The sequence below is a fragment of the Dromaius novaehollandiae genome, chromosome 1 (assembly GCF_036370855.1).
Source record: "Dromaius novaehollandiae isolate bDroNov1 chromosome 1, bDroNov1.hap1, whole genome shotgun sequence".
NCBI lineage: Eukaryota > Metazoa > Chordata > Aves > Casuariiformes > Dromaiidae > Dromaius > Dromaius novaehollandiae.
The window spans coordinates 206,703,921-206,719,798 of NC_088098.1; the positions used below are offsets into that span (position 1 = coordinate 206,703,921).

At 37.7% G+C, this 15,878-nt stretch overlaps 1 protein-coding gene across 4 annotated transcripts; it reads left to right on the top strand.

Annotated features, from left to right (window-relative positions):
* The first annotated feature begins 407 nt into the window (after window positions 1-407).
* On the top strand, window positions 408-13,370 carry FAM76B (family with sequence similarity 76 member B). 4 transcript variants are annotated; one of them, XM_026109196.2, is made up of 10 exons: window positions 408-611; window positions 1,147-1,211; window positions 1,598-1,652; window positions 3,076-3,231; window positions 4,162-4,358; window positions 6,397-6,444; window positions 6,642-6,722; window positions 7,387-7,519; window positions 10,050-10,151; window positions 10,802-13,370. In XM_026109196.2, the coding sequence occupies exons 1-10, from the start codon at window positions 507-509 to the stop codon at window positions 10,889-10,891; spliced, it is 1,032 nt and encodes a 343-aa protein (XP_025964981.1). In that variant the 5' UTR covers window positions 408-506; the 3' UTR covers window positions 10,892-13,370. The 4 variants fall into 4 exon arrangements, with proteins under 4 accessions (XP_025964981.1, XP_025964980.1, XP_025964983.1 ...); XM_026109195.2 differs by having other exon boundaries at window positions 410-611; window positions 7,384-7,519; XM_026109198.2 differs by lacking the exon at window positions 6,642-6,722 and having other exon boundaries at window positions 410-611.
* Window positions 13,371-15,878: the final 2,508 nt, after the last annotated feature.

A 15,878-nucleotide genomic window follows, 5' to 3' on the forward strand; every position in this document is an offset into this window, starting at 1 on the left:
TGTCAAAATGAGCCCCTGAGCCGGAGCCAATAGGGAAGCCGAGCTCGCCCAGAGCGGTCTAATCAGCGCGGCGGCCACGAGGCTGCCCAATCAGCGGCCAGCGCAGGGCGGGGCAAGCGCGGCCGGATTGGCCGCGGCGGGGGCCTCGGGCGCGGCCATTGGGCGGCGAGTTTTGAAGGCAGGTTTGGCGCGAGGCGGTGATTGGCTGCCGCGGGAGCCCGAGCCCCGGGTGGAGGGAAGGGCGGGGGTGCAGGGTGACGCCGATGCCGACACCGACACAAGGGGGACGCGGCTCCGCGGCGCGGGCTCTGCGCGGGGCCTAGGGCGGCGCGGGCGCGGCGCGGCGGCGGGCGCGCTCCTGAGGCGGCGCCGCCGCGGCGGGGCGGGGGGGGGTGCGCGGGCGGCTCCTTGGCGGCGGCCCAGGCGGCCGCTCCGGCCCTCGCCCCGGCACCTCCCTCTTCCCCTCCCTCGGCCCGCCCGTGTCCGCCCTGCCGGTAGCGGCGCGGATGGCGGCGGCGGCAGCGGCGGCCGCCCCGGCTCTCTACGCCTGCACCAAGTGCAACCAGCGCTACCCCTTCGAGGAGCTCTCCCAGGGCCAGCAGCTGTGCAAGGTGCGGCGAGCGCTGCGAGCGCTGCGTCCGGCAGCCGCGGGCCGGGCAGGGTCGCTGAGGGGCGGGCTGCGGGACAGCGCTGGCCGGGGCTGAGGAGGGGATGAGCCGGCCCGCTGGGAGCGCCGCCCTGCGCCACTCGGGACGGGGCGGGGCGGGGCGGGCGGCGGCTCCCCGCGCTCCGGTAACGGTCGCCCCCCCGATTCCCCCCCGCGCGGCAGTAACGGTCGCCCCCCGCGTGCGGCGGCGGGGAGCCGGGCCCCGGGGAGGTGCCTGAGGGAAGCCGCCCCTCTGCACGGCCCGGCTCTGGGGTTTTGGCACTCTCAGCCCTCCGTTTCCTGCGGAGGATGTTTTTGTTGTTTAACCTGGCCCACGAGACAGGTCTCGTACAGGGAGGCACCCGCGAGCCTGGCTGGGAGCTTTTGCCCGGGTGTAGTGAGCTGCGTGAGCCTCTTCTCGTGTGAAAGACAAAACATCGAGTGAGGTAACTTATTTGGCTGGTGTTTTATTTACAAAACAACCGCTCTTTTCTTTTCAGGAATGTCGCATCGCACATCCCATTGTAAAATGTACTTACTGCCGATCGGAATTTCAGCAAGAGAGGTATGAAAGTATTTCCGTCATGGGAAAGTGTACTGCACGGTGCTGTTCGCGATCTACTGAAGTAGTGCCTTGGGTTATCAGTGTATCTGCAGAAGGAACAGCTGTTTCTGCAGTCATAACTGTTTGTAACAACAGAAATTCATACAGAGAGAGGAAAATATTAAACTCTCTGAAGAGAGTTGAACCACAGTAAAGTAACCCGTCTGCTCTAGTGACCCAAGTATGTCATGTAAACACAGTTCAATGTTAGGTCACTTTGTCTGCTTATCATTAACTATTTACTATGGCATATATTTGCATGTATGTTTTTTTCAATAATTGCATGGGAAAGAATTTCAAGGTACGTGTTTGTCACTGAATTCAATGTTATGCAATTTTATCTTTAGCAAAACTAATACAATATGCAAGAAATGTGCCCAAAACGTGAAGCAGTTTGGAACGGTGAGTAGGCTCTTAATTCTAAAAACTGAACTTGGGTTCATTCACATTCTAAAAGAAAAAATCTTTTAGGAATTAAATTTCTTATTTTTCTTTGACAAATAAAGAATAGCTTTTGGAAAAGTGGTGAAAATTATTGGCAGCTCTTGAGTTCCTTCCTGGACTACAGTTTGTTTTTTCAAAATGAAATTCATTGTGATTATATATAGTTTAACAGTTATGAATAACTGCAGTACAGCTATTCATAGCAAAAGAATGTTATTTCATTTTATGCATGTAAAGTAATTCTTTGCATATTTCCCTAAACACACTTGACAGCAGAGAGATGGTTAACTGTCTGTGTTTTCAATGAGTGCGAAAGTGTGAAAATCTAATGATACTACATCTTTTATATGATGCAAGCATTAAAATTTTTAGAGGCTTGTTAACCATATTGAGCTGTTAAGTAGTCAAGGTTCGTGAGTATTACTTGTATTGTTACTTTGCATTTTCTCACCTTTAATTGCAGCTTCTGTTCTGGTAGAGAACTTTTTAGTATGTGAATACACAAATTCTGCATTGTATCTTAGTGCACTGCAGATAGTTTATAAAAGGTATCGAGGTAATCTTGTTTGTGAAACAGAAGTGTTTAACTTCTGTATACTTAGCGTAAAACACATTAGATGAAATTCAGCTTATTGGAGAAACAAAACAGATGTTGGTGTGTAGTCAGGCATTTTGTAAATGTAAACTGGAACAAAAAGAACATTCTTTGAAAGGCTTAAAATATTGTAAAATGAAGTATAAGACAGAGACAGCAACATTTTTAGCAATAGTTTATTAAAAAAGAAATCTGCATTGAAAGTAGTCAGTATTTCTGACTAAAGAAAAGTGTCAGGAATTTTCTTTTCTAGTTTTGTATTACTGTAGTGTAGTGCATGATATGAAAGCTGATAATCTGACCTGAAGGTGCATGAAGATTTGTTAAATTTCTTAGAGTTGCAGGGATGGGGATACTGATCTTGGATGCCATAGGATGCTCAAATCCCTCAGTAATTCAAGTAGTTCAGAAACCTCTAGGGCCTAAAAATGGCTTGCTTACTCTTTAAAATTTTTTTAGGTAGTTTATTTAGTAATGTAGTAAAATAAAGAAGTTACCATCACATTAAAAAAAAGGTGGGAGGAAAAAGTTAGCAATCAAAATGTATGTGGTTTTTTTTTTTTTTTTCATAGAAGGCCCAGAGTTTCTTTGACAGTTGAAGGAGGACCACCTTAGGAGAAAAAGTTAGCACTGAAAGTAGATCCAGTGGAGAAAAAGGGGTTGTGAGATGGATCATATGAACCCCTGGTAGTTTAGAAGTATTGTTATGTGATTTGAAATATCTGCAATAGCTCGTTACAGAATCTGTAAATATATTAACTTCAGTTCTGCTTATCTGTTTTTCAGCCCAAGCCTTGTCAGTATTGTAATATCATTGCAGCATTTATTGGCACAAAATGTCAGCGTTGCACAAACTCAGAAAAGAAGTATGGCCCACCTCAGACGTGCGAACAGTGCAAACAGCAATGTGCTTTTGATCGAAAAGAGGAGGGAAGAAGGAAGGTATGCTTTGTTCCAGAGTTGTAATGGCTTAGGTTGACAGTAGAAGATGCTCCTGCTTCATAAGAGGAACATTAACAGGAGTGTATCTGAAGTTCACTAATATCAAATTAAAGTCATTGTGCTGTGCTTTTCAGTATTTGCATTAAATTCCACAAGTTAAAATCATTACGTTAGCTATTGGGCTAACTTATTTTAGAGTAAATCATTCTTTTTTTAATAAGCTTAACAGTAAGCTGACAGTAGTATTTGGTGAACAGAGGTTAAGTAGCTGAGTAGTTCTTGGTGCTTTGGGGTTTTTTTTCCCATTCATTACATTCCACGTGTGTCATTAACTTGAATCTGTCACTTCACTGCTTCCAGTCTGCCTGCCTTGCCTTAAAGTATAGCACCAGAGAGGTAGACTGCTCTGAGCAGCCCTTTGTGTTCTACTTTCTTAAATAGCTTTGGTGAGTGCCACTTTCTCATTCCAGAAGGTGCTGAGGAAATCACCTCATAAGCCTCTTGCCTGAACCCAAGAATAATGCTGTTTTTACAGAAGAATTTACTTGGTACAAGTAACACGTTGACTGGACATCTTGATTCTGCTCTGGAATACGATGGGTTGAAGAGGGTACATGGTGTCTAAACTGAAAATAATTTACCCTTTAAAAAGTTATTCTCACTTTTATGATATAGAGTGCCTCTAATACTTGCTAAAACTGTCTTGTAGCATAAATTTAAATGCCAAAAAGCAATGAAAAGAGAGTCACTGTATTAAATAATACTGTGCATATATTTGGGAATATAATATTGCTGTTTCATGCCAAAGAGAGGTCTGGATTTTTCTTATAGATAACAGATGAAGTGAAACAGATTTTCTCACAAATACTAAAGTACATCTTTCTAGTGAAAGTATATTTGGAAAAAAACCTGTGAATTATTTCCCAAAAGGTTGATGGAAAGTTACTGTGTTGGCTCTGCACACTGTCCTACAAGAGAGTACTACAGAAGACGAAAGAACAGAGGAAGAGCCTAGGATCTTCACATTCTAACTCCTCATCCTCATCTCTTACTGAAAAAGACCAGCATCATTCAAAACACCACCACCATCACCACCATCATCACCGCCACAGCAGTAGTCATCATAAGTAAGTATTGAAACTTAAAGTAGCTGTTGATACATATTTCTGTTCTATGTTCTGTTAGTACTAAGGTCAAATTAAAGGAAATAAGAAACACTGTTTAAAGTACGTTATCAAAAGTCGTAGTAGAATGTTTTCGTTCCTGTTGAAGTCTTTGTATTCTCGCAAGTTGGATGAACAGAAATCAATGAACAGCAGAAAGTTATGGTGATCTTAAAAATTATTGATGTTAAAGTTGATAGAAGGTCTAGAAAAGAAATCTAGACAGTGGCTTACAGAAGCAAGTTACTTGGGGATAAACTGGAATTTGGATTTCTAAGCAGTAGCTGCTAATTTGCAGGCATTTACTGTGGGTTAAAACATGTATAGTGGCAGCACAGGATAGCTATTTCATTTGGAATCCCAAACCTAACTTACTTCATTGTGGCTTGTTTGTGAGCACATACTCCTAGTTAAATGGCGATGGGGTACTTGCTTGAGAAGCCTTAGCAGTGGTGTGGAATCACCCTCAGTCGAGGACCAGTTTGTGTGTCTCTGGCAGTTACTATAATCAAATCCTGCTGGAATAGGCAGTATTAAGTGACAGTTCATGAGTGACTATCATGCAGACATAGGAAAACAACACTGTCCGTTCAGTTACTGGCACTGATAGCATTTCATGTAGTTCTGTCTCATCTTGCAGCTCTTCTCAACATGCTTTTCTCTGGCCGTGGCATTAACAGCCTACCAGCTTTAATTTACATACTCAATTTATCCAGTCATAAATCCCAGGATTGACATGTTTCTTTTCCTCGCTAATATAATAGCGATTATGTGATTCTTATTTTTATTGCTAGGCTTATGGTAGCATACCTCAGAACTGCTTGTTTTCTTCTTTCTCTTTCTTGTGTTGGATAATGAAAACTATAGCTGCAATGGTAATGATCCTTGTCATGAAGGGACATACAAACACTTTCATTCTAAGCTTCACTTTTCCAATGCTTATAATTTTCAATTTTTAACAAAACTTGTGTCACCAAGCATGACTTTAAAGACAGAAGCAAAATAGTTTGGAATGATACTGAGAACAAGGAGGAGAGAAATACACTCACTTAAAAGACAGACCTGTTCCTTAGGAATTTGAAGAAAGTTATTCTTGTCAAGCAGAGAGCTGTTATACTGCTCTTATTCTCTCTAATGTCTGCTGAAAATTGAGTTGTAACAAGGTAAATCTGATTTAACAAGTTTGGCACTGATCTAGTAAAGATTAAATTAAAAAAAGATAGCTCTTCAGTATAGAATTTCTAATATACTCAGGAGCTGTTAGAAAAAGCATATCTCTGTATTGGCTGTAATGCTCCTGGCTTAGCACCTTTTCTTCTGTAGGCTGCCCTGGGTCTGTTGCTTAAGGTCCAATAGACTCTTCCCCATCCACTTCGATTATTTTGGGGGTAAGAGAATAATACGAGAAAGAAGTGCGAATTCATTGAAATATCTCATTCAATGTCATCTTCTGAATTTTGCCATTAATGATACCTATATTCCTGTATCCTATATGGGATTTGGTAAAGTTGCTTTTGAAATTATTGAAGATATATCTTTATGCTTGAAAAAAATTGTTAGATTTCAGGGATCCAAAACTTACCTTGCTCTTGCGCCACCACTGCTGGTGGTAGTGGTACAGAAGTAGACATCTTTTTAAGCAGTGTTCACTTATTACACAGTATGATATGGTTTTAGACCAACTTGCAAGATTAGTAATATAAAGTTGACAAAAATTGAGAAATGCTGGAAAAAAAGGTTTAGCTGTTACTCTTAAAGTCTACTCCTTGTGCCTTATGATAGCGTAAACGTTTAGCTAAAAATATTTTAATAACATCCAAACCTTAGTAAAGAGTGATTACAGATATGGCAGATAATATGACTGTCCAACTGGAAATTCATAATTGGTAATTTTCTTTGTAAAAGAGGTATTTTTCTCAAGAAGGGGTATCATTTGCCTAAACTTAGAAATAATGGAATGTTTGGTCAATTACTTTCCCTACGTACATTTCACATTTTTCAGAATCAGCAGTCTGAGTCCAGAACAAGATCAGGGACTATGGAAGCAGAGGTAAGTATGAGAGCATTTATTAATTTCCTTTTAATTTATCTTGCAGTTTGTATTTAAAGGATCTTTTTCCTCGCATTTCTGATTAGTCTCTAGCATTCCAGCTAGGAGCATGAGTTAGTTATTTTACATGTACCAAATGGTGATATTAGAGAGTTATTTAGTATGAGGCTTTAGGTTTACATTTTGTTTGATTTCAGCCATAAATCCTCTGCAGCTATTCAGAATGAAACTCCAAAGAAAAAACCCAAACTGGAATCCAAGCCATCAAATGGAGATAGGTAAAGTTACATTTTTGTACAGCTGAGCCATTTCAGCCAAGTAGAGCACTCATTTGTGGCCAGTTGCTTTTTTTTTGTCTGGAGAACGAGGGAGGTGAAAAATAATTGTCCAGCCAAACAGATTATTGGGTGGCATCTGAGTGCTGTTGGTCAGCTAAATTACTTCATTAGCACAAAACTGGCACTGTGTTCCTGCTTTTAAGCTGTCTGGGGCAAAATTAAATAAAGCCTGTGTATGAGGCAACAGTTATCAAAGAAACAGTGTTTCCTAACATCAGTGTTGTTCTCAATTAGATGCAGGGTTGAACCTGCTGCTTTAAGCTGACCTAGTATCTAAAGAAGTCTTTTGAACCTTAATGTGGTGAGACTGAATCTTGTTTCTGTCTCTGGCCAAACAGTTGGAATAAATGTAAAAGTGGCTGCTTCAGTCAAAAGGTATTTGTCCCCTGCAAAGCTAATACTTAATTATATTTCTGCAGGTGTATGTAATGTGTGCCATTAGTAAGGTAATTTGCCAGTTGCATCCATTTCTGTCAGGTACATACTTTTTTTGCATTAGTCCTTAAGGATGTTTGTGGAATTGTTAATTATCCCATTTGAACTTTGAAAAAATGTACAGTTTTTTGTATTGACATTACAAGTAATTTTTTTTTATTTTTAGTAGCTCTATAAATCAGTCAGCAGACAGTGGGGGAACTGACAACTTTGTCCTCATAAGTCAGCTGAAAGAAGAAGTAATGTCACTTAAACGACTTCTGCAGCAAAGAGATCAGACCATTTTAGAAAAAGATAAAAAGGTAAAAGTTGCATCTGCTTAATAAGAATTTTATAATTTTGTCCTCTGCTTAATAGATTCCTAACAATTCTGTCAAATTGTGTGATAAAACAAAAATCAGATACAATTCTTTGTGTATAGAAACTAATCAGATCTTACCTTTTAAAGGACAAGTTTTTGACTTTCATATCTTGAATATATTTTGGCTCTAAGTCAAAGAGGAATTCATCTCACCTAACTTTAGCCATGTGTAAGTTAGCCATCTGGTTCACTGTTGCTCATGCTTTGTTTCACAGGCCGCAGGTGATCGCTAAAATGCCAGACAGTGGTTTGTGTGTTTTAAGTATTTTTAATTGAGTCAAAACAAAGATCCCATATATCTCTGTAGCCTGGCAGGCATGCAAAATAAGATGGTAGTAAATGTTCCAAGTTTAATCTGCTTTCTATTTCATTTTAAATTAAAGCTATAATAGTAATAATTCATGAGATGTTGTACAGTTTTTTTTTTTCCTTAGGGGGAGGAAAAGTTAAGTGTTTTGATTTTTAAGATATTGATAGTTTTTGTGAGGAAATTCTCCTGTCTGTTTTTAAGTTTGATCTACTGGTAAAGCTAACAAAAGGGTTAGATTCATCTACCTTCTGTATACCCACTGCAGTAACTTGCATTTATGTTGTTTCCATGGGGGAGCGTCTAACAGTTTTCATATTCCTTCTGCTAAAACTTTGTTTGGCTTCAGAGTTCTTTGAACTTAAGCACTCCCTCAGGCATTAATTATTCCTTTTCAGAATGTTAGTGACTTTCTTTAGCTGCTGAGGAGGAAGAGGAGCTCAACACACACAATGTTTGCATAGCTGAGCAGATCACAACAAATGAACGCATTGCAAAAGTTTTTGCCTGCTAGTTAGTCAGTATAAAGACATGCTGGGGTAAAGGTCTGCAAATGTCAGTCCTGAACCAGAAGTTGTGGGAGATCCCTGTTAAGACTTTGTCCCCAGATTTGTATAGGGACAAGCATTTGACCAGTTTGGAGTGTTCCAAAAGAAAAAAAAGTCTTTGAAGTGTTAAACTTGGGGAAACACTAAGCTTGGTACTCCAGTTCTGTAGTGCTCTGCAGTCCTCACTCATCATTTTTTTTGTCATGAGTCAAGATCTCAGCCATCTTGTTACCAGTGCTTGCTGTTTGCAGTAATAATATTGTTTCACATTGTGGATGAAAGGTTAGTATGAGACACCAGGAGATTACTACTCGACCCTCAGGAAAGGGACACAATTTATTGACTGTTCATGGGTAATATGTAGTCTAGTTACACATTTTATTATGGTGCAGTACTACTGCTAGGTTTTTTCGATACCTGACGTTTGCAGCATGTGGTTTTGTACTGATTCCTCTGGAATTTGCAAGAGCTTTTCTAAGTACATACTTTGAGCAGCAATCTGTGTACAGTAATGTAATCCATGTATCAAGATGCTTGCATTTTATTTTAGCTTCATCTGACTGATGGTTCTTTTGAATACTTTTGTTTCATTACTTTCTATTCAAAACATACTAGTGTTAGTAACAGCATTCTTAGTAGTTGTTTTAGGAATGTATTTTCTGTTTTTTATAGCTGACTTCTTTGCCAACAAAGAGGCTTTATTTCCTGATGATAAATCCAGATTGACCTGAAAAGTTCAAAAGAGCAAGGTGTATCGTGCCTGCTTTGAGGAAATGAATATTTTAAAGGAGGAGGTTCCTAAAACTCCTGGGTCCATATACAACAAACTCAGTAATAGCAGTTCACGCAGCTGCACGTGCTCCCAGAGGAAGCTTTCAGCTGCTTGGGTAGAAGCATGTGTTACAGTTTAGAAACACTTGCCTTACAGCAAGTGATTTGGACCTCTGCTGATTTTAGGAGAGACTCAGTGGCAGGAATACAGCAACATATTCTCAGAATTAAATTGTAAATTAAGTAATTTTAATTACACATTTCTAATACAATTTAAATCACTATTGGTGTGGCTTTAGATGCATTGAAGCTCTGGAATATATACTTCTATTCAGGACAAACTATATTCTGCTTAAGACAAATTGCAGTATAAAAGGACCCAAAGGAATCATTTTTATTATCTGTCTGTGGAAGATTTGTTATGTATTACCATACCATATAAATGATATCTGCATGAGACATGTCATAACTGAAGATTGTGATAAATGTCTTGCATACAAAAAGGTAGAGCTAAGCTTTGTATATCCATGTAATCCTGTGTCTGACCTTTTTTTTTTTTTTGAGGAATTAGTCTTCTATACCCCAAATCCTGAATAAACAATATGGTTATATAAATGCAGTGGTGTTTCCCTTATAAAAGACATACTTACTTTATAAAAGACATACTTACTTTATAAAAGACATACTTACTTTTAAAGCTATTTCTCAAGTGCTGAGCTGTTAATAGTGAACTAGTAAGTAAAGCCAGTGTTGCTGAGATTTGAGGCTTACATAAAGATCTTACAGACTGATTAGAAGACATACTGCAGCTGTCCAAGGAATCTTTATAGAATTTGTGTTTTTAGTTGACAGAGCTGAAGGCAGACTTCCAGTACCAGGAGTCTAACTTGAGGACAAAGATGAACAGTATGGAGAAAGCTCACAAGGAAACTGTGGAACAGTTGCAGGTAAGTAATTTTTTATCAGTACTTCACATATGCTTGAAATGGAACTATACATTCAGGCTTTTCACAGCAATGAAATTGTACCAACTTTTTGAATGGTTGTTACCACATTTAACTTGGAATCCGTTGTTACCACAGTTTTGTAGACTACAGATACTCTGTATGTGTTAAGCTTCTTGTGAGAACTGCTTTCTAATTTTAAGAGTTGGAGACTTGCCTCAAGTGCTTTCTAAAAAGTTATGTTACTTTCCTGTGTCTGTTCTCTGTTAGCACACTGACAACTGATTTAACCATTGATCTGATTTAATGGCTGAGCCTAACTTGCAACTGACAGTTACATATCTCATGCTAAAGGGTGTTATCTAATTTATCAGGAATAGTGCCAGAATTAGCTGCCTTATAAATCACAGAGTGAACAGATATGCAGTGCACTCATTCAGATACTGAATTTTGATGTGCAGGCCATTAAAGATGGAATGTGCATACCTAAAAGCACAAACAAGTCTTTGAAAAGTGATCGATAGATTCTTTGAGTATTCTCAGCATGCACATTTTGAGAAGTTGTTTCATAAACGCAGTAGGAAATTGGTGCATTACACCCCTATCTGAGAACTTTAAGTAATTCATAAAACTTTCTTTTATCTGTGTTGCAGGCCAAAAACAGAGAACTGCTCAAACAGGTTGCAGCATTGTCAAAGGGTAAAAAGTTTGATAGAAGTGGGAGTATATTAACATCTCCTTGAGGAACTGGTTATTCCTGGGGTTTACTACTCAATGTAAATTTGAGTAATTCTGTGAAGCCCTTAAAATCCTGTGTAGTGGAAAAAATATTTTTGCACACCAGATTAGTTGGCATGTTTCCTACACATTTTTATAATTAATATGCAGCTTTTTTTAGTTACTGTTCAGATAAAATACTTCAACTGGCTTGAAGAATGTTTTTATTTTTTTGATATTGGAAACTTTTTGCCAGCAATAGTATTAAAGAATTGCATAGAGAACATAGCAGTGCTCTCTCTAAAGGACAAAATGCAATAACAAACTAGGTGTATGTTCTATAAAGCAGCAACTGAGTCTTTTAAACTATGCTAATGTCAGCCAAAAGTTTGTGAATCTGCAATGACATTGAATACTGGTTTCTGGCAACTGTTCTTTTACTTTGTATCAGAATATAAATTTAGGATGGAAATCATGGTGCTCTCAAGTGAAACTAAAAAGGCGTGTATGTATTTGTAAATACAATTGTAATGGTTATATTCTTAGTTATAACAAGTAACTAGTGTTTTACATTCTTGTGATAGGGATTTACTGAAAGATTATCTATTGTACAGTAACAGAGGCAGTGTGTTTTTTGTAAGATTTACTGTAGATTTTTCTTGCAAGTGCCTTTCTCCAACTCTTTATTTATAGGAATGTTGGTATTTTGTACATAAGGTTTTTATGTTTTAAAATCATGTTTAATAAATGTTTTATGTAAATATAAATGTGTGTACAGAGGAATCGGAAACAAAGATCAAAGAGGCTAGTGCAGTGCTTGAAGCAGCATTAAGAGCTAGCTAATTGATGGACAGTGAGTATTGGCTTTAGGTAACCTTTGTAGATTGTGTCTGTGAGATGTAGAATTTTGTTAGTGCTGCTCATGCCAAACACTTCCTGAACAAAAGAAGAAATGTTTTTTGCCACACTAGAGTTTAGGAGTTTGTTTTTATATTTTTCCCTTTGTCACAGTGCTAACTTTAATTCCATAGCAGACATTGTACTCCCAATGTTATATCATTAATTAGCGATATACACTCAATATTTTTCTATTTTATTCCAATTGTCCAATTTAATGTACTTAGTTGTAACTTATGGTGACTCTTAATGAACTGCAAGGTTCTCATTCCCTAGTAAAGATACACAATGAGAAAACAGTAGCCAAAACTAATGGTCTTGAAATTAGTTAAGGGAGTGGACATGATGTCAAATTAAAGGGTTTTAAAAATCTTTGGATTGGATTTTGATTCTAAATTGCATCAGTTTAGGTTTAGCTCTGCTCCTAAAGGACATTAGTCATATTCAGAAATTTCTGTTAAATGTACCTTAATATATCCCAAGGTTTCTGTTCAGGAAAGTGAGTTACATATCAGTATAAACTGGAACAGACTTATGTGAGTAAAATTTTAGTTCAGGTCTGGGTATTGATTGGTAACAGGGTAACTGCTTATATTTCAGTAAGCTTAATTGTGTGGAATAAGCTACACATGTTTTAATTAAAGAACTAAAATCTAAAATTACTTGGCTGTCCACCCATGTTCTGAACTGTGAACACCTTTTCAGTAGTTCAAGTAAGTTCCAGCAGTGACAGACTACTGAATAATTTGAAAAATCAAGCTAGTTTGTTTCCTATTGTTTATGTGTATTTTTTTATACACTAAAATCAAATTTATACATTTGTAAATGCTCTTCTTTAAACTTGATAAACTAGGGTAGAGAATGCTGCTATCCTTTGGGGATGTTAGTTTGTTTTTGTTTTTTTAATATACAAGTTGGACTTCCATTAATTCAGACTAATATTTTGATACCAGTTTTTTCCAGTTGAATGGCCACCCATGTTTGGTGAATTTGGTTTTAAAACACAGAACTGCATAACAAATTTAAATATTTGAATATAGAATAATTTCATGATATTTATTCAAGCTGCAGTAAGAATATTTTAAAGTAACAAGCTGAAGTTCCATATTAGAAAAATTGATTTTATAAATCCCAATGTGAAAAACTTTTAGGGGCTTCACAGTATTTAGTTTTAAGTAAATATCTGCTCTTTTTGTTCTATAATCTCATTTTTAACTTGAATTTTTTAAAGTTGTAAACTAGCCAACTGAATCCCAGTCCTGAAAATGGTGTCCTGGAGCTGTAGACTATTGACATAATAAACTGATGTTCTTTAAACATGGATCTACAAGGAGATTGTTGTAATGTATTGTGCTTTTTAGCCTGTTTCCAGATGTTGGTTAGCATTGACCAGTAATGGCCATTTTGGCTCAAGTTATTTATGTATTTTAAGCCTGTGAATATTGCAGTCCCCTTTTAGATAGTATGTCTAATTATGCATTTTGCAGTGAAGCTATTCAGCTGTCCACATGTATAGACTATTGAAATACTGTACTGGCACACATCTGACCGTTGACATTTTGTACCTTTTCTAAATCCAATGTTTCACAATAAAAACTTGTTAAAACATTAATGTGTCCTTTTAAAATTATTCATAAATTCGTATTTCATGTTAATCCTTTTAGTACAGTACTAACTGGCAAGAAAGAGCAGGGTTTGATATTTGCATTTAGTATTTAGATTTCTGTGATGATTAGACACCTGAGGCAGTCTTCAAATTGTAACAAATTAGAACCTCAGATTAATTAACTTCTATCAAGAGAAGATTTTTTTTTCCTACATTAGGATTATAATATGTGGAAATCTTTTATTGTAGAGAAGAAGGAAAAAACTAAAGGCTTAACTGAAATCTAGTGAAATTTAATAAGGTCTTCAACAGGCTTACATTCTTAAAATGAGGAAGGAAGATTAACATCAACCCTCTTATTTAAAAATACCTGAGTTTCTGTGATAGTGTAATAATCTTAAGGTTTTTCCTCCCTAAAATGTATTTGTGTACAAGTTAGGTGATTCTGAGATCGAAAGTGCCATTTTTAATTTTCTGTGTCCGCTTTCTCTGTTGCGTGAGAAGTTAAGCACCAATATTGACATGTCGCCAGCTGTGAGCCACAATGGTTCCTAGTGTTTAGAGCATTTGCGTTATAACTGATAGCTCTAGTTCTTTATTTTTCTCAGATATCAGTCTTCATCCTTCTACAGTCTGGAAGAATTCTTTTCATTTAAGAATGAAGATTCAGAATGAAAAACTTGAGTCAAAATAACAAATAAGATTCTGTAGCCTTCTGGTCAAGGCAGTTATCGGGTAGGGGGGAACCTTTGGGTTTCAGACCCCCACTCTTAAGACAGCATGTGTATTGTATTAGATACTGAATAATGTGCTAATATAATACTGAATTGTTCTTAGCTTCATTTAAATGCAAATTTGCTATGGCTTTAGTGAAGCCATTTATTTCCAAAGCTGAGAGCAAGGCAAAATAATGTATGGTACCCAACTTAGACATGGCTTGCATTTAACGCAAGCTAGATTGGCTCCCTAGAAGAGATTTGCATCATTTGAAATGTATTTTCTTAAAGAGGTTTTAAATTGGTATAACCTTTGGGTAGGCAGTTGTGCAGTTCTCAGTGGTCTTCAGTAGCTTCATAAGTATTGAACCCACACCATTTTTTTTGAAAACGCTGAAGTTTTATGATTATAAACCATACTTTCTTACCTTTTTAAAATGGGGTAAAAGCTGTCCACATTATCATTCTTGTTTGTTCATTCAAATAATTTACTAAAACACCAGTTCAGTTGAAGATAGTGCTGTATAAAATATATTTTCTCATATATTATGTGCAGTTCTTATAGCTCTCATCTTGCAAAAAGTATTGTTATATAAAAGGACTTCTGAAGAACTGCAGAGAAATAGAGGGAATTGGGCAAGGGGATTATTGGTGTAGAATAAGGTTTTCGGGGTGCTCCTGGAGGAAGGAAAAAGTGATGGAGGCATGAGGGCTAATGGGGAAGAGAAGGCTCTGCGACACTCCTTTAATCATTTATGTGATGTACTGAATCACAGGGTTGGTTTTTTTCAAGCCACAGATTATCTGTAAATGTGCAAAAAAATTGAAACTCTTTGAGGTAAAATGCAGTGTTGTGTAACTGTTTTTTTTTGTTTTTCATCAAATGATTCTATAATCCAAGTTTCAGAAGTCAATAGAATAAACAGCTTGTTTAAATTGAAATATGGAGATGCACAACATAAAATTCATCTTACAAAAATGTTAGTCATACCTTGTAGGCCTAGGAAGAAATAGGTAAAACTATAATAGAGTATTATATACTGCTGTCCCATCTGGGTAGTGGTGGAAGTTTCATCATGAACTCATTTTGTCTGTGTGTTTTCGTGTGCATTAGATAGAAATCATCCTTGAAGATATGTCCCACTAGCACATTAATCCGTGACCTTTTTTCTTGTTTTAACACAAACAGAAAGCAGGTCTAGATTTGCAGGTTTTGCTTTTTAAAAAATTATAATATCCTGGCACTGTTCCTTCTAATTGACATGTTCATGAAAACTTCACTTTTGCATCTCATTGTGCTGTGCTCCCTACACCTGGTTGGTAAAGGCAATTTTGCATTTTGACTGAATAGGGTTTAAGTACCATGGACACTGCAATGCAAGACATGCTAATCAAGCCAGGTGAAAGTAGGGACTTGTTTTACAGTATAGATTTTTCTTTCTGGTAAGGCTTTCTGACTTCCGGAGTACTTAGATGAGTTCCTTTAATTTTCAATTGGAAAAGAGGCCTTTCCACTTCTGAAGACTACTAAAGGGTGAAGATAAACCTTCATCTTCTTTGTGTATGAAAGGTCAGTCTTAGAGGAAAAAGCATAAGTCTGATTTTTTGATGTGTTTTGATTGCAGAAGACTTGTGGACAAACAAATAGGTCAGAATTACTTTGGGACATGATCTTATTATAGGTTGGGTCGCAGGAATTTGATGCATCCCCACTGTGGCATTTACAGGTACTAGAATTTGCAGCATAGGCTGATATTTTTTTTTAAAGTTCCAGTTACACATTCCCCTTTTTAA